Source organism: Scomber japonicus, chromosome 12, assembly GCF_027409825.1.
Source record: "Scomber japonicus isolate fScoJap1 chromosome 12, fScoJap1.pri, whole genome shotgun sequence".
NCBI classification, from domain to species: domain Eukaryota; kingdom Metazoa; phylum Chordata; class Actinopteri; order Scombriformes; family Scombridae; genus Scomber; species Scomber japonicus.
In genome coordinates, this window is record NC_070589.1 from 22,331,234 (window position 1) to 22,350,382 (window position 19,149).

The 19,149-nt window shown below is 38.6% G+C and overlaps 1 protein-coding gene across 1 annotated transcript in view; it reads right to left on the minus strand.

Moving 5' to 3' along the window:
- The window catches only part of colec12 (collectin sub-family member 12), a 28,884-nt gene extending 14,156 nt beyond the window's left edge, over positions 1-14,728 (minus strand). Inside the window, exons 1-2 of the mRNA XM_053329986.1 lie at positions 14,621-14,728; positions 11,596-11,646 (exon numbers count right to left, since the gene is read on the minus strand). Of these exons, the coding sequence (XP_053185961.1) occupies positions 11,596-11,646; positions 14,621-14,627 (58 nt within the window). The 5' untranslated portion in view covers positions 14,628-14,728. The remainder of the gene's footprint in view (positions 1-11,595; positions 11,647-14,620) is intronic.
- Positions 14,729-19,149: the final 4,421 nt, after the last annotated feature.

Genomic DNA, 19,149 nt, shown 5'->3' on the forward strand with positions numbered 1-19,149 from the left:
TTTACTTTGCCTTCAGTAGGCAATTTTCTGTGTTTTTATAAGAAACCTTCTCAGTAGTGCTTGCTTCCTTTTTAGCATGAGTAAAGAGATCAGTGGTTTATAGTGATCTGTATGGTTCAGGTTGTTTAGAGAAAAATAACATATGGATAGCTGCATGTCTGAACAGGATGAGATGCAGTCGTTATACACACACATGCACATTGCCTAACGCTGACCAAGCTGAACAGTGTTCTTTGAAGGCCTTGGCCACAGACCATAGCACAAATACCACACTGGTGTATGGACAGGCATCTTTGGAAAACATCCTCTTTACACGCTATCATCCCTCAAGTTGGTGCTCCACTCCGTGAACTAGAGTCTCTGAGTGATGGCATAGAAAGCTTACAGTATACTTCATGTTCATCTCATAAAGGTAATTATTTAATAATTAAATTTAAAAAATAATGTTCACAACCATGCCTTTTTTGAAGATGAACTACAAAGCTGTATTCAGAATCACATACTAATATACTGAGTATGATGTCTAATTGAGTCTGCATGGTGCATTTTAACTGCATAGTATGTGGATTTTGTGTATATGAGAAATGACCAGCTGTATATGAGATCAGCAAGAATTTCTGAGTATGCAGCCTGAGTTTACGGCACATATTCAACTGCCCCAAAGTGCATTGCGTCTTTTCAGACGGTGCAATGGCAGAGATTTTGAGCCAGGCTAAAAGCTGCTGTAATCTCCACTCTAGGACCATTATTAAATAAATAAACACATCCAAATAACCGGGAAAAAAATGAAATAACGTCTGTTTGGAAATTTGCTGCAATGATTTCAGAGCTGTGTGAGACCATTCAGTTATCTGCTAGCAGCCCGGCCCCTGAGATGATCAGCCGGTCAACATGACATCATCCCGGAGAGAACATGATCTGATGAACTGATCAGTAGTTCTTTGGTAATTTACCACTGGCTCTAATGTCTCTGCAGCATTCCACATTAAGTGGAAGGGTTAATGTTTTACATTTGTGACAAACAAGTTTCATTCAACTGAAGCTCAGACTGGCAATGTTGTGATTTATACTGAGTATACTTCATTTTGAACAGTCTGTGGTAATGGCATAATTTATTCTTCATTTAGTAGGCAGTATGCTGTACATATTTATTAATTATGTAGTAGGCAGTATGTTAGTATGCAACTTTAAACACAGCCCAAGATAATGCCAGCATGTGTGCACTCTAGACTGTGGGGATGCTACACTTTTTCGATGAATCAGATAAAAAAATATTTTTTAAATTTCCACCCCTTCATTCAAAAACAAAACATTATTTATATTTTATTTATAAATTGACAATGCAACAAAGTGCTCAACCAACATGTTGCTGCTTGGACGTCCCTGAGTTGTTAAAGTAATATTAAATTATAAATAATAATTTAAACAAAACAACTGAATGTTAATGTCTGATAGCTTTAACAAAATAACACAAATGTATGCTACACAAAAAGAGGTATTTTCTGTTGTTCAATCGACCTGAGCTGTTAGAACATAAAAGATAAATAATAAAGAAAAATGAAAATGATAAAACTTTTAACACACTTATAAATCAATATTACTCTCCAGCAGTGTCAACCAAGAATAAAGTCTAAACCAGTTCATCTTGGTGGTGTACAGACTGGTTCTCTTAATGGTTTTCAGACACAACCCAGAAAAAATACAACAATTTGTCTCTGAAACTATATATTTACACTATAAATTGTGGTTTATTTTTGTAGTTACCAGTTTTACTTTTTCCATCATTAGGCTACCATACAAACTATGTGCGCTAGATTCCATAGTGACGCATGTTTTTCGTGCACGTGCATACGTGTGCACGCGCGCTTCGTGCCGACCTCGGCAAGATGCAGCACACACTTTCTAGTTTTATGTAGTGTGAACTGCTCCTACACAAGATTTCGGGCGGACCGTTGTCTCCGCTTCTGCCGATACTGGCTCTGCTCAGTTGTGTCTAAACTGCTCCACGACTTGGGCAGTAATCGTGCGACACAACAAATCGATAATGAAATTCGTTGCCAACACTTTTAATTATCGATTTAATCGATTCGATGTTGCAGCCCTACATTATTGTACCTTATAAGTACCTTTAGGACTCGGACATGGTTACAGACATAGGCAAGCATCAAAAAGCTTGTGCAATAAAAAGAAAGAAACAGTTGGAAGTGAAGAGTAGTGTATCCTTTGTTGACAAAAGGAGAATAATGGCATCCTTCAGTGGAACAGAGCTCAATGTGAAGGGAAAACTTTATGGTGCATTAATTGTTAGCTGAGCAGGCTGCTGGAACGTGGAGTTGATTAGATCTGGTTTTGTCATCCCATCTGTGCTTGGTTAGAGGAAGACAGACATTGACAAATAGGTCATATATTGTAATCTCAAGAGACAGACCTTTAAGCACGCAAGTGTGCCTCATAAACAAAGCTGGGCCACTGTATTGGGGATATTTTGTGAGGTAGGATTGGATATCAGAAAAGTCTTTATGTTGCAGTCAGCAGTTTCCACTGAAGAGTGAAATCCAGCCTCACTGTGTGTGTCTCCTGCTCTGACTGTGCATGGTGACATTTGGAGATAAATGTTTGTATTCCATCTGCTGCCACAGGTTTGGCTATGTTATGGGGCACAACATGTGATGTAGCTCCATTATGAGTTAGCAAGATGAGGCAGAGTTTTTTTAATGTTATTCAGACTTAATATTCCCATTGAAAGCTTAAAATATGAACTTAAATAGCACCTGCATGTACACTATTAGAAAGGGATGTTTTTAAAGCGGGCACATGCAAATGTGTCCATTTATGCCCATAAACGGAGCACTTGTTAGCTTATGATAAGCTGTATTTCAACTTTGGATTCTTACTTCCCTCATTAATTGTAAGTTAAAATAAAAAAATATGTATTTCTCTGTTTAAAATACTGATTACATTTCATTTTATAAGCCTGTTCTTTTCAAAATACTAAGTCGTATGCTAAGTTGGGACAGCTCAACATAAATATGCCACATTTGCTGTAACCTTGGTGTAAGAACTTAAAGCCTACCTGATAATCCTTTGAGTTAAATAAATGTAAACGTAGATCTAAAACTCTTGTTAAGTATCTTTTTCTTGATCAAAACAAAATAACACATTAAATGTCAAGCTATTATTTAGTTTATGCACCATCAATTCATTTTAAGTATGTGCACTTGTGTACTTGCATTTCAAATGTTTGAGCTAATGTGAAACTGAAACTGAATATCTTTATCTAAAATACAGGACAATTAGAATAAGAAAGGCTCTCCTTTCCAGCACACAGTTCTTGATAACAATCATTCACATGTATGAATTTAGAAAAACAGGGAAGCCATAAACCAAGTTTATTGGCCTGAGTGAAGAACAAGAGAACCCCTGGCTCCCTCTACTCATGTTCCAGCGTTGGCATGTGGGAATGAGGTCATTTCTTGTAAAACAGGGCCATGTGAAGGGAACAGAGGGGGTTGGTCATTGATCCTCACTTTTACCATGTCAGTTGTACCGCATGGGCATCCATACTCTAGTCTTTACTCATGACTTGATTTATGACTTCATAGAAATCATTACATGTGCAGTATGTTTGCATACGTTTCTGTCTGTGCATGAGAAGGGGCCAATATAGATGGATTTTGGTCCAGAAAAAAAAGCATATAAATGTCAAATGTCCCTAAAAGAGTAATTATTTTGGATGCAGTCTGTCATGTCTGGCAGTAGCTAATCAAGTTTGTATCAAGAACCCAAACACCATCCTATTAAGAATGTGGTACATTTTCCAATATGAAGTAGTTCACTATTGAGCTCCAAAGGTTGAGTAATTGATATAGTTTGCCAACACGTGAAACACAGTTATTTTAAAAGAATCCAATGGGTACAAACAATGGCCACTTCAATAACAAATCATATATTAAACCGTTTCCATCACTGGTTTGAGTCACTGTTGTATTAATGGACTGAAACCTCCATGTAGAAATGTGCTGTGGCTCTGAGCTCATGATTTCACATGAACCCATTTTGGTCCAACTTATTTTCCTATTGCCAGGAAGAATATGCAGCACTCTGTGAAATGTGGATTATATAAGTGTGATCAATATCAAACAAATCCATAATTGTAACCACGTTGAAGGGTCTGTAGAAGGGTTAGGGAGTTAGTATTCATAATGGCCCAACTCTTGCTAATCTCATCCTCACCACAACAACATGAACACAAATAAATTGAGGCATATTTTCTCATGCGGGTTAAGAATACTTTATTACACAGTCATGTGAGCCCAAAACCACTGAACTGAACACTAGAGTTAACTCCACACACCATCTGTGCAGGCAGGTTTTTGTGTGGTCACGCCTGCTGGGTGGCCCCTCCGTCAAAGCACTTTAGATACTGAATCAGCAGCAATCATCACCCAGCCTGATGATCATCAGCCTATGTCTGTGCTGCACTCCATCCCATCACTGCACACCACTTTCAGGCTTCATCACCTAGTAGAGCCAATAAAACCACACAGTGTCGACCCAGCCAGCAGTCCAGCCAAGTCTGGCTGCTTGTGGAGAAAGACGCTGACCACATAGGAGATGGTATCTGATGCCTGTTCAGGCCATTGCAGCTGCACTGTGGTCCATGTGGAAACTAGTAGAAAAGGTATGTAATGTATTATTAAATTAACTTTTTATCTATAGATACTGTTGAAATTGTCCATATTTCCTCACTTATTGCTAATGCTCTCATGTCATATCTATCTAAAGCACTGCCCAAATTCCTGATTTTGTCAGTCATTCAAACAGGTTGGATGTTTCCAAGTTGGAAAAGCAACTCAGCCAATCAGGGCTTTGTATGTGGAGAGAATAAAAATAACATAAAGAAACAACAACTTGTATTTCTTCGATAGCTAGTTAAGCTAATTGCATCTAGCAACTGCTACGGTGACACTATTGGGGTAATGAAGAACTGAAAAAACACAAGCAACATCTCTTTCCAGAAAGACAGTTCCTGTTAGTCTAGATGATCTGCAAACCTTGCTTTCAACCAAAGCAAAACCAATGTGTTACCTGAAGTCTGCATGAATTTATTTAAATCTAAGTTTTCAATTCTTTAAGCTCCACAGGCAGAAATTTCAGAGACAGATGTCTCAAAACATGGCCAGATAACACGAAAAGTATCTACAGGACTAGATACTAGAGAAGGTAAGTAGGAACATTTGTTTGTTTTGTGTTTGGGTAGACCAACACAACCTAATTTTCTACTGTCCTAAACTACTGAACACACTGCAGTTAATCTTGCAAACATAAAAGTTGCTATGAGTATGTTCAGGCAGACAGAGTAGATCTGGTATTTGCCTTTGCAGCAGATGTGAATACACAAACACATGCCTGACTTGAAACGGTCATCCGAAACACTCCAGAGCTGAGTCAATGGAAAAATTCTTTATGGCGGGCTTCTTTGCACAACATGCAGACATTTTTCACTATCTCCAAAACGACAAGTACTATGGTATAAAGATGAAAAACAACTGAGCGGCGTGTGCTGGTTTGGGGCCAGCGTAATCAGAACCACAGCAACAATCACACCATGGCCAGGTCTGAGAGTCGATGGGAGCGTGAGCAGCATTGTGACTCACAGCATAAAAAAATACACATTTTTCACTCTAGCTTTCTGTTGGTTTTCAAGTAGAGGAAGCACAGAGGTTGATGTTGGCCTTCAAAAAGTGAAAAGACTGAGGCCAGGCGCAGCACAGGCCCACCTAGCCAAGTCTGATCAAAATACATTTTGTAACAATAAATATAAGGAAACAAAATAAATCGTAACTTGATTTTTGTTGATTTGATGTGTGTTGAATCTGTCATCTGATTAAAACAAACTGTTGAAATAAGTTGTAGGAAGTCTCCAGAATGTAATTGGTTGGTCTGCTTCTGACACGCAAACCAGCTTGCTGGATTTGGGCTTTTCAGGCGATGTAATGTTAATGTCAAAACAATGGCTGAAGTTATTTGAAGCAAAATTGAAGAAGAAGAAACTCTACCGCCTCTATTGACTGAGTCCACCAAACCCATCAGCGAGCTTAGCCCAGCCACTCACTCTCTGGCAGTGTAACTCTTTCTCCAGTGAGCCTAATGTGGGTTTACCCACAGGCCTCTTGTGGTGTTGCAAATTTTTTCTGCGACCCTGAGCATAAAGATAGTGGAGTGGGAAAAAGAACCAGGCATGAGATGCATGGCTCACTGACTTGGCTGGCATATACCCGTTACAATTGTCTCAGGCAGCCCGACTAATAAACTGTAGTTCAACTTGACGGGACAGAGGAATCACTCCAGAAGAAACCAAGTTTTAACTTCAGAAATATTTTTTTAGATACCTCTGGTGGAGCTCAGGATTTATCAAGAGAATGGCTGCTTTACTCCAAACAATTTCACTGCCTGAACTGGGACTGTGTGTGTGACCTTTTGGATATGAACACAGAACTTTAATTAATAATAGATCCAGATTAATTCCATTGGGGGATTTTAAAAAATCAATGAACATATGCTGCTGTGCCTTGTGCGTAAATGCACACAGCGTCTCTCAGTGGGGAGACGGACTTCCTGCTGCTGTGGGATCACAGCAAGTATTTACTGAACTAACTTATTTTTTGTTTAATAGTCAATACCCCCACAACCCCAATTGAAATCATTTTCTTGCAGCTGTGGGTTCACCTGCTGATGTATGTGCTACATTCACAGGCCTATTTGTAAGTATTTCCCTGCACAGCCAAGAATAGAAACTCAATGTGCTTCTCATCACAGTGGTATGGAGAGTTTTTGTAATGATGCCATTTTCTGTAAAATGTGCAGATTTGTTTTTTTTGTGAGCTGAACAGCACTGAAGCAACAATGGCTGTGGGCTACAATGAAAGCACAAGGGATTTGTTACATGTGCGATTTCTGTTTAAGGTAACACCTTCTCTGCAGTCTGGGGTTATGTTTAGTTGTCACTTTGTGTAATAAAATAGTTAATTAACAGTGGTGTGCTCTGTAGAGCTGAAGAGTAGTGAGTCTCAAAGTTAACTGGTCTCGTATTTTTCAGTTTGTCTATGTCTGATCTTGTTGTGTTGTGTGGTCTTGTTGTTTTTTCTTCTCCTAACTTTTTATATTTCATTTTTCCTGGGAAAAGATGGCCCACCCAAAATATAATTTCTGCCTACAGAACTTCACCCAGCCTGTCTGAGATTGATGACAAAAATGGAGTCAGACACTTCCATTACTTGTGTGTGTTATTCTTGTGCCAGAGCCAAACCCTGCTGTGAAAGGAGAGTTTAGCAAACATCCATTATGTGATGAAGACACCCCACCAGATGTCAGTTTGTTTCAGACGTGTAGTAACCACTGGCCATCGTATCTCTTGGGGATACTTAAAACAGAGTGGTGTGAAGAAGTTTGGGAAGGTGGTTAGCCCAATTTCAGTCAAAACAACCACAGCTATATATAAAAGCACATAGTGACAGAAGCTTCACTGCAACTCCAAAATGGTCCTGTTTCATAACTGAGACCCATTTTCAACTGCTTATTGAGTTGTAGCAGCCCTGACCCCCATGTCTACAATCTTTGTTACAGTGTGTCTTTAATAAGTGCCTGCTAGCCACATAAGGTGGGAGTCAAGGCAGCTGAAACACATCTTGATCACCAAGCTTGATAACCAATGGAGCCTCTCAAGAGTTTAGGCAGGAACAAAAGTCGCTTTATAATCTCATGTTCCTCATATCGTCCTATCATATATTACCAATCTAAAACACTACTGTAAGTGGACCATATGAAAAGTTTATGTTCCTTCTACAGTATCAGAATCAGAAACAGATTTATTGCCAAGAAGGTCTTTACATACAAGGAATTGACCTTATGTTTTGACGCATAATGCTTAAAATTTACAAAGAGAAAATACAAATACTGCAAAAGTCCAGTCATGAATGTAAAACAGAAATTCATATTTAAAAAACTTTGTGTGTCTTTAAGTGAAAAGAGCTGTGTAGTGGTCAAAATGGAGAGTTGTATGCACAAAAATCAATTAGGAATGTGCAAATAGTATAAAGAATATCATGTGCAATTAAGAAAAGAAACACATCAAGTTAGATGCAGAGGCTCATACAAGCACAGGCCAGCTACTACTACTACTCAAAAGGTGGGGAAGTTGAGAAAGATTCAACTTTATCGTCTGACCCCAAACTTGCAACAACCAACCATTTTATTTCCTTGGTTAAACTGAAGCACATTCTTGTTTTCTGCTCCATTCAACAACAATAAAGTACTCAAAACAAAAGAGAGATGATTGTCACGGTCAACAGCTTCTACATTTCCTACCGGGGTTTTAATAAGCTTAAATACTCAAATATAGTAGCAACATGATAAAATGGCTGCCCAGTTACAGCTGAGTAAGCTAATTACATGCTGAACACAAACATGTCTGTAATCTTCTGGCTCATGAGAGACAAGAGTATGTGTGAATGTGCCATTACTGTCCGCTTTAGCACACAAAAGGGCCCACAACCAACGAATTAGCCTTATTCTTATCACTGTCTTCATTTGAGTGAGGGATTAAACACAGAAGAAGTGGAGAGGCCTGTTCAGTTGACCTGCCGCTGACCTAAACCTGTACGTTCTGCTAACTCTCAGCAGAAAGCTTCATGGCATGCTTTATGCTGTCTCCTGCCAGGATGCAGTGATTTGTGCCTTGTCTGGGATTCATTCCTGCCTGCCTGTCATTGGTCAATCCAGGATTGACCCACCATTCTTCTGACCAGTCACAGACTCCAATCCTGACTTCACAGATCTAGGTTCAACAACAGATCAACCAGGCAGTGTTCTGTGTAGATTTATCTGTCCTTGCCTCTCTTCTAGTTACTTTGTTGTTAACTGTTTTCCACTTCTCTGTAATCCTTGAGTTTTTCTTCCAGTCTGCTCCTCCTCCTCCTCCTCCTCCTCATCCTTCCCCTCCTCCTCCTCACTCCACTCTTTATTGAAAACACGAGTAATCTTTCATTAGGACAACAAAACACGAACTGCATGCATGCACGCCCTGGAGGAGGTTGTAAGTAACGGGCAGGCATTCTGAAAACATTCTTTTCTGGTAATAAAGTCCCCGTAAATTAAAACCACTTGCTGTTTTGCTCCCAAAAATAAGTCGGGCAAGGAATGCGGTTCCTCAGCTGAAAATAAAACTGTTGACAAATGTTTCCCCCGTGAATCAGACAAAAAGTAAAAGCAAATTGATGAAACCAGAAATAACCAGTGAGCACTGAAGATACACAAGCAGTTACAAAATAGAAAGATATAACTGTGTTTTGTAAAATCATCTCAACTTTAGGTTGTATTTCCTTCTTTTTCCATCCCCCCTCTCCCCTCTCTGCTTGGCACATTGCTGACACAGCACAGCACAAGCATGGACCCTCAAGGCCCACAATGCCTACTCCCTTTCCCTCTGAGTGTATAGGTTTGTACTGAATAAACTTCCAGTATGGACACAGGAAGCAGCTCAGCAACTTCTCAGGTTTGGACATCATCTCAGCTGTATAATAGACCTCTTGTGGAAAGCAAATGTCAAAATGAGTCAGGGACCCAATTTCTACCCATTCCAAAAACACAAGGAGCAGAACAACATATTTCTGTGCCTGTAATAAGTTTCAATTGTAGTTCCCCAGAATTTGGAGCAGTGTGTCATTTGCCATAAGTTGACATATTGTGTAACTTTCTTAAGAAAATCCCATTTGGTTGGGAATCAAGGAAAATGAAACTCCCCTTCTTTTGGAAAGCAATTTGAAATGATACACAAGGACATTCACATTCAGATGTTAGATGTTATGAGGTGTTCACATGTGTGAATTGATCCTGATGACACACAATATGGACTCCTTCTGCCCTCACACTTCCTGACATATGAATGCTGAGTGCTTGGATGACACACATACACTAAACACCTCTTAAAGCAGAGGGAACGCTGTGACCATTTCAACCCAAAGTGTTGTAACTTGATCTCTGTTCTGGGACAGAAGCAGGAGAAATATCACACTGAAGTTTTGGTTCTTCACATGTATGCTGTCAAAGAAGGAAAATAAATTAGCTGCAAGTAGTAAAATGGTGTCCAAGCATTTGTGCCACAAAGAAAGGGTAATTGTAATAACAGACATCTGGTGTTACATGTGTATGTATGAGAAATACCAAGAAATGGATACAGACTAAACTACTAAAAGGGGTCTCTTTCTATTGCCATACTGTTACAGGAATTGCAGAACTTCTTATTGCATCTATCATGGCTTAAGGGTAATGTGCCTAAATGTAAACATGCTGCTGCAGTGAGCTCCACAGGTCTATCATCTATACTTTAGGAAAGACTAGCAATTATGTAGGGACCATGTTCCTGAAAACCCAGGCACACACAAGGCATCAGAGACTTGATTGGCTGTTGCCTGCAATGTTTTAAACAATCAACTCAACTAAATCCTAAGAAATCCTTTGCAAAATACAGCACCAAATCAGTTAGGAGTTTAACACAAATTCTTGATTGTTTGGTATTCAAGTCAGAGTTACTATCACAAAATTGATATGCTGTATGTATGTATGTATCAAATTTAAAAAGCTGGTATTGAATGCTTGGTTAATACTCTTAGTCCGAACCCGATCTTGCCAGATTTCAATTAGAGTTTTGCTACTGTTACACAGGTACATATATTAGTGAATTTAGCAGATTTTCTTCAATGATTCTGTACAAAAGATATTGAATTTTGACCCCTACATTAGCACTTTATTGGCACATGATCTAAATATAAAGCAGAAGATACTGTTTATTTGAATGCTAACGAAAAAAAAAAGTCTTTTGAGACCGAGTACTATGCAGTCAAAAATCTTGGACAAGTTATCGAAGGCAGGTTTTACATATCTTGCTACAATCTCTCTTTGTGTAAATGACCTCGGCCTTTGTCAGGAGATTGATCTAAAGGAATGTGTTACTGTAACATTGGTGTATGTACTACACACAGCTGGAGAGTGCTACCATCTGGCCAATGGGTTTAATTCTTATTTCCTGGTGAGTGGGTGAGATTATGAACCTGGCTGCCGTGATATCATTTCAGAGAACTGGATATATTCAGGGAATTAGAAGAAAAGGAAATGAGCAAGCTCATTTTTGAGACTGATTTTTTTTTGGGGTTTAGACCATGTTATTGTACAGAGGGGAACAAAAGTACACCACGATACTGATATGGTTGCATAATTAGTGGACTACTCAGGAACACCCAGGATAGTGTGGTTTCCCTTTCCACTGTACCCACTGATGTTACAACAGATATAAAAGTGAAACATCAAAACCACCAAAAATAAGTTGGTTTCTGGGAAACAAGGTGTGGCCTCCTTTTGACCTTAGGAATGCTTGTAGGTGGAATATAACCAAAGAAAATACTGCATGTAAAGAAAATATTGTTTATGCATTCATATTGGATGATAAAAACATCACTAAGGTGTCACATGGGATATGCACCAATGATGATGCTCCTTGAAGTTCACTGTCATGAAGACACAAAGTCACATGGTACTTACCAAATCTCTTATACCCAAAGGACTGCACCTCCTCCTCATCAGCAAAGTCGTCTGGAGGGAAAACACATACATAAATGGATAAATATTGAATTTATGATATAACAGTCCACTAAATTTTTAATAATGCACTCAAACATTAAAACTTGACATTATAGTATGTAACTGATGAGTTTCTAAACAGTTAAAATTCTATAATTCTATTCTATATTTTATAAAAATGTCTGTCTCTCAAATCTTATTTGACCAAAATGATACAGGATATAATTTTCTATATCACAACCCACTGAAGCCATTCATTGTGCAGTGTTTGTTATCAGACAAAGAAGTGCTGTTTCACTCAGGTTAGGTTAGCTCTTTTCCAGTAAACTCTTTCACTCTGTGGGATTACTCCTATCTCTCATGCCAGACCCTGACTGTATTCTCCTTGCAAGCAGCTATTCTGCCTGTGGGAAAGTACTTTGGTGACTTCAAAGGTTGTTTTTTTTTGTTTGATTTTTTTTCTACTGTGCCATCGTCCTTGGTCGGTGACAGTGAAGACACACCACATGTCCCAAAAGACCTCCAGATACAAAAGAAATGTCATCTATTACTCTAAAAGTAGTGAGATGTGGTGATATGAAAGCCGATGACTGCTGGAAAGTTGTGTTTTGGTCGTGTACCTGTCTCCTCCTGGGCTAAATATGCAGTCTGGGAACTTGCAGAAGTTATTGCTCCTGTGGCTTAAGATAAATTGCAGAGACTCTTGAGCAGACGTCTCATGAAGGAGAGCAGAGTTAAGAAGTGACAGAAATAATCTAAACAGTTGTAAAAAAAAAAAAAAAAAAAATCTCTGAAACCACGTCTCACTTGAGGAATTTGACTTTCCCCGTACCCCCAATACCACGTTTCCTGTTTATGTTTCCAAGCAACATGATTGTGTCCCATTACGAATGTAATATTACCGTAAATATGTTTGGCTTTGCAAGAGCCATTTGGGGAAGTGGAGCTCATCATATTTTACCCTAAGGGCTGAAAACTGAGTTGATTTGAAAATAGATATGCAAGTTAAATGGTAAAATGGATGGGATGTCTTTTGCCGTGTTAGCCCATAATTTAGAAGTATTGCTCAACATCACAGACAAAGATCCCAGACAGCACTGATTGGGTCAGTTGCAGGTCAAAAGGCATTATGCATCTTACTTAAAGGACAGTTTCACAGTTTTTCTAGGCTTTGTTAAATCATTAGTTACTTGCCCATATGAACTTATGAATCATTTATGATATGATATGAATCATTCCTCTTGTTCACACTGGCTTGCTTGAGTCAATGAAATGGATATCTGCCACTACCATCTACAGTTATTTTTGGTGAAAAGAAATGTCCCTCTTTGCGTGGAAGGATTGTAACAAAAAAAGGGAATTTGGCACTAAAAAGACAGTAACTTTGAAAGATATTGACTTGACTTCAGGTAAACTTTTAAATATATCTCTGCATGAAAGGGGGTTTTTGGATTTTGTCCTCCATCATTTAGATGGAAAGTGCATAATGAATGGCTGGTATGAACAGGAGAAATAATTACAGCAAGAAGAACATGTGCCAGTGTTCATTTGAGCACCTGATTATTTATTTTAGGACAGACATGAAAAATTGTGAACCTATCCTTCAAAGCTGGCCTGAGTTTGGTTGAAGAGTGAATATTTTCTAGATGTCCAAGTTTCACATAATTGGTGTTTCAACAGCACTGACTATATTGCAATGCATTGCCAGGACCTACTTCATGGTGAAATATTGTTGAAACAATGGTTACACTGTATGCACACCAAGACAAGTATACAAACATTCACTTTCATTTAGTCAACCTCAACACTCAAATGTGTGTTTGAGCTACAAATATCACAAAAAGTGAAAAGTGTAGCAGTTGACCAGTGAAAGCTATGATCTGGTTGATTTTGAACTTTTCAGATAAACTGAAGTATTGGGTGTTCCCTTGAGGACTGAGAAAATAGTCCACTTCTTCTTCCTTCATGTTTGTTATGCTACAACATGTTTGGATCTGAAACCTTAATTGTCACAAAACAAATACATGGCTTTTTAAAGTGTTTGTCATGACTCCTCCGCACACCTCCTATAAGAGTGAACATAATGTTGGACTGTATATGAGCACGTATTCATCCTGTTTACACTGTTGCAGAACGAGGTTGTTTGAATATTACGCCATCTACTCTTAGGAGTCGGAGAGAGGTCCCATTACAGCAATACAGTCATTATAGTGTCTACAGGAAGTAGCCTACATGCCAATCATCACAGATTCCCCAGATCATGCCCACAATCCTCAGAAAGACCACAAGGTGGCATAAGTCATGTAGTGTTTGTTTTATGTAATAAGGGACTAGCTTGTTTCTGTGTGCGTAAGATTAGAATAACATGCATCCTATTAATTAAGCAACATCCAGAACAGTATTTGCAATCCTGCTGTCAAACAATAACGCATGCGCATTTAGACCTGCTGTGTTTCAATTAGTGTGCTGGAAAGTCATTAAGAGTCCGTGCCGTGGTTACACCACAATAAAGCTGTTCACATAGTTAAGTCTGACTCAGTGTTTCCTTCTGCAGTTTAACTTCAGCACCGGTTCAACTGTTAAAGACACACACAAAACTGAAAAGAAATCATCTGAAAAGGACGAATAACTCAATATTTTATTATTAACACACAAGTGAGTAAAAACTTGCACTCCGGGTGAATAATCATGTCCTTTGGGTCTGTTGTGAATTGTTCTCTTTAGTGTGGATTTAGTGTTTGATGTGCAGCAGTGGCCAGATGCAAAGCAATCCCAAACAGAGTGCCGTAATTGAAACCAGATGTGAGACGCGAGTTGTAGCCCACGCATTCCTCACGTCCCAGACTGAGAGAAAGAGCGCAAAAAAGTGACAAAGACGACCACGGATAGAGTTGAATAAGCAGAAATAGATCACATTGTCATTAATAATGCGTGCTAGAGCTATTTTCTGTTTTTTCTGCTTAATTGTGCAAGTGAATGAACTTACCTTTCATTGTGGTTCACAGGAGTCTATTGTAGTGAAGCTGTTGTTTGAAGTCACATCCACAGCATCGCTATGGTATTTGCCCAAAAGCTCCCCTTGAGCGAATTTATAAGCAAGTATCCCAAAATCCACTGTTATATAAAAAGAAAAATAATAGAAATTCAAAGCTCCATGCGTAATTCTTAATGCCGGGGACGACCTCCTTCAGCGCAGGTAACTTCAAGAGCTGCACTTCAGATGCTGCAGCAAAAAGAGGAATGAACTTTGCAGCAAGTAAGCAATGCAAGAAACTCAAGAATGGGAGGAGGAGGGGGGAGAAAAACACACTCTTCTTGTTGTTTGTATGGTGGTTTGGGAAGATGCTGAGGTGAGGGTGTATCCTAGTTTAGCTCAGCACTGTGGTGGTACCCGCAGAAGTAACAGGAGAAACTCCAAGAGTTTAGGAATCCAAACGTGAGAGGAAGTGGTGCGCCCGTAGGGCTGCCCGGGGAAACCACGTGCTGTGAGCACCGTGTGTGTGTGTGTGTGTGTGTGTGTGTGTGTGTGAGAGAGAGAGAGAGGGAAAGAGAAAGAGAGAGTCATAATATTGTGCATATTTTACTGGTGTTATTAACATGCTTGATTTTGTACCATAGTTTGTGGATATAAAAAAGGCCTAATGTGTTGTGTTGTGAAATGACTTTTTATGAAGAAACTTTCCCATTACAATAAGATTTTTCACCAAAATCAAAGCCACTGTCTTATGAATGTGGGACTAATTCTGATTACCCCATTTGAAAGTTGAAGACAGCCCATGAATGAGTTGAGTCAGTCTATAGAAAACTACTACACACTAGACTAGGTTATGCTGACCATCCACTTTTAAAAGGTACTGAGTTGCCAATAAAATCATTATTTCATTATCACAACATCTGTTATATTGATATGTAAAATTCACCAATCTATTCCCTGGTTTATTTATCTATATGTGTAATTTACCAGTGGTCCCTGGTTTATTAATCCCATTTATCCATATTTCTACATCAATACTATTACCACCACATGACCCCTGGGGGGCTCCATACCTACCTCACCTCTGCAGTTTTCATTTCTTTTACTTTGTATAGGATCAGCAAGGTAATTATGTAATTTGTGTAAATTAATGTCTACTGAAATATCTTGGTAACATTTTGCATGCATGCACAAATCCTACTACACAGCTGTGCAGGATTTATTTAGAAAAGTGGAGAAAACCTTGAGCCTACAAGTGCACTTCAAACCTGCAATCATTTTATTGAAACTTGGAGAAGCAACAAGCTGTAAACATAAAATAGTGATCATTTGCAGGTTTACATGATACAAATAGAATGCAAAATAAGTATCAGATTAATTTGTCACCCTTTTTTTATTGGCAGTTCCAGTTCACACACGTGTTGCATGGTTCTTATTTTAGAAACATCTGCTACACATTCACCTTTTAGACTTTTTCATTTTGGAATGAACAACATTGTACATGCTTTCAACTAATCTTGACTTGTTTCTTCAAACAAAACTCAACACAGATCTCAGACCAGTCCTTTACCCCAATTCTCTATAAAGCAGTTTATCCTCTACACCTGTTTATCTCTTCAGTCCAGGACTCAACGCTTTGATCAGTGCCACAACTTCACACAGGACCACATCACACACCTTGAAGGAGTTTATGAAGCTCTTTAAAGACTGAAAAATGTAATTAGAGACATCATCACACTAACAAAAAACTAATTTCCTCCTGCATTATGTTCTAAATACAGCCTGTGTAAAGTGTTAAATGTGATTTACATTTACTCTTCTATGAATTATTGCACGCACATAGTCTCACACTGCCAAGAGACCTTTTTATAGTCAACTGTTTTACGTTTAGGTCAGCCACAGGAGAACATGGGAGGAACTTTTCTCCCTGCAGTGTTATAGGAACCAGGTGTCGAAGGTGTCAGCAAGGCTGTAGAGCGGTCTGAAGCGCTGGCTGTTTCTTATTATTATCCAGAGAAGACCCTATTTTCTGGGTCACAGCATGCAAAGAGGGCACATTTTTGAGGGAGCCAGGGCACTGGACAGAGGAACCCTTTTACCCCCAAGTCCCTCACATTCCAGCAGGAGAGGAGATGCTGAACAGCTTCCTACTGAGAGGAATGTTTCCTTTACTAAAAATACTGTATCTATCTGCATTCACATCTGGTTATAGATCTAAGAGCAGGTGGTGGTATTCAACATAAGACAGACTGATGTTACCTATCACCTTATCATAACAGTTTGTGTGTTATTGGCTGCTTGGATATTTTTAGTCAGCTACATGTTAAAGAAAGCTCTGCAGCAATTCTTATGAGATCAGCACATGGCTCCGTTCCAGCAAAACAGTGTTCTCTGTTCACATGATCACTTTTCTAATGAATTGTTACAAAGTAAACAATATAAATCCCTTGCTGACAAATTCATTCATCGTTCAGCTAACAGAAACAGTATGAAGTGAAGTACAGCCTACGGTGATGACTATTTCTGTGCATGTTAGCAGCATTAGGATGTGTGTGTGTGTGTGGGTGGGTGTGTGTGTTGCAATAAGGATTTGGGATAATTTAAGAACTACTGTCAGAACATGAACTAGGACGGAAGCTTATGTACATATTGATTTAACATGCTGCATTATTTGTGTGCATTATGAACATTTCCAAAACATTGCACAGCGGTTAAATCAACAGTTTGCACTTGATTATTTTCTCGAAACCTTTGAGTCTTCCATGGAAATATTTGACTTTTGAAATATTAACAAACTATTTCACTGCCAGAAAACTTTTCTCTGCTTTCCAACATAATGAATAATTTGTCATAAACTCAATTTCATGTATTTCCCTACTCCATTAATTGTGTGATCTTAACTTAACTGATCTTAACCATATTCAACACGTTGTCTCTACATATAAACAGCTTGGTTGACATGACTAAGCAACCTCTTATGCAAAACAAGCCTCTCGGTGTGTTGAAGGTAGGATTAACGGGCATCGACATCAAGCAAAGACTGTAATAGGATAAAGCTTGAATAGAAAGAGCACAAATACCCGGTCAGGTCAAAGTAACACAGAGCACTTTGTTTTTCCTGTCAGCGGAGAAGCACCTTCAGTCTTCTGTTGGTAAGTTTTCCTTTGTTGTGATGGTTCCTTTGAGAATTTGTGTTTTGTTTTTATCCATCTTACTTCTTTATATCATGATGCAATTTTAGGAAAGTGTTTTTAGTTAATATTTGTCCCTCAAGTATAAGTAAAAGTAATTTAGATAAAAATAATCTTATGATATGATCTACCCTTTATGCTTGCTTGTGTCTTGTATGTTTTGCATTTAAATTATGATGACAGTCATTTAAAACAGTTTCACTAATTGCTTCTTTTAATGTATTTCTGATTCATTGCTAAACATTTATGTGTAGATAATACAGCTCTTGTTGTCATTGTAATGAAAAACAACAGCTAGAGATGTTTTCAGTAGAATATAATGGAGCTGATTATATCAGCGATTTAAACTCATAATGATATAAGTAGGTAAATCCCCATTTACTGTAAATCCCTCCTTTATATCAACTTGTGTAACTGCTAGCAAGGCTGGACTGAGCCATAGTCTCCAGTTTAGTGAAGCAGGTGAGTTTAGTTTGATTACTGGAACCAAATTAGCAAGAAAACACAATATAATTTCAGGAGTGTCTTTTTCTGGGTGACTTAATTCAGCACAGCAGATGACAGACATAAAGACAGTTAGTTTTCAAGCTGAGTTAGGCCCTATGAATTTTATGAAATGTCTCACCCCCTACTGTTGATCTCCGTATGGTTTAAAGTAAAAAACCAAGGGTAAAGGTGTCGTCAGCCTGTTCAATGAATAAAAAGGGAACACAAGTGTCAACATGAGGAAGAAATAAATGGGTATAACAGTATTTGTGGAGTTGAAATAATGCAATTTGAACAGTCTGGGTAATAAAAACACAAACATGTTGTGTAACATATTGACGTCAGTGATGTGCAGGACTGGCACTTTATCACACATAACAAAAAGTGTCCTGCCACAAAAAACTGTGTATAACAGAGACATATAGTATGTAAGATTTTATTGAAGCATAACATAGTACCAAGTATAACCAATTAAAAAGTTCAGTTATTATCTAACGTCCATGTATGAGTGACTGACGCATGTATTTTTGTTTAGGTCCACACAGGTGTGCAGCACCACCAAGTGGCAGACCTACTGCTGACCCTGTACAGTGTGGTTAATGTTTAGTCACGCTCAAGCTCAAATCCTATTAGCTTTCTGGATCAGACTAGATGGCACCTGTTGTTTTGTGACTTTATTTGTGTACATGTACATGTACATGTACATGCACATGCATAGACAGTCATATTGTATTGATGTTTCTGTTTGTACAGGAGGTAAATGTGCTCATCTGACAGTGCGCAAATTATGCACCACTCACAACCACACCTGTCATTGCCTTTCAGGCTGAGTTTTGCCCTCCAAGTCTGTTACTGAGCTCAAAA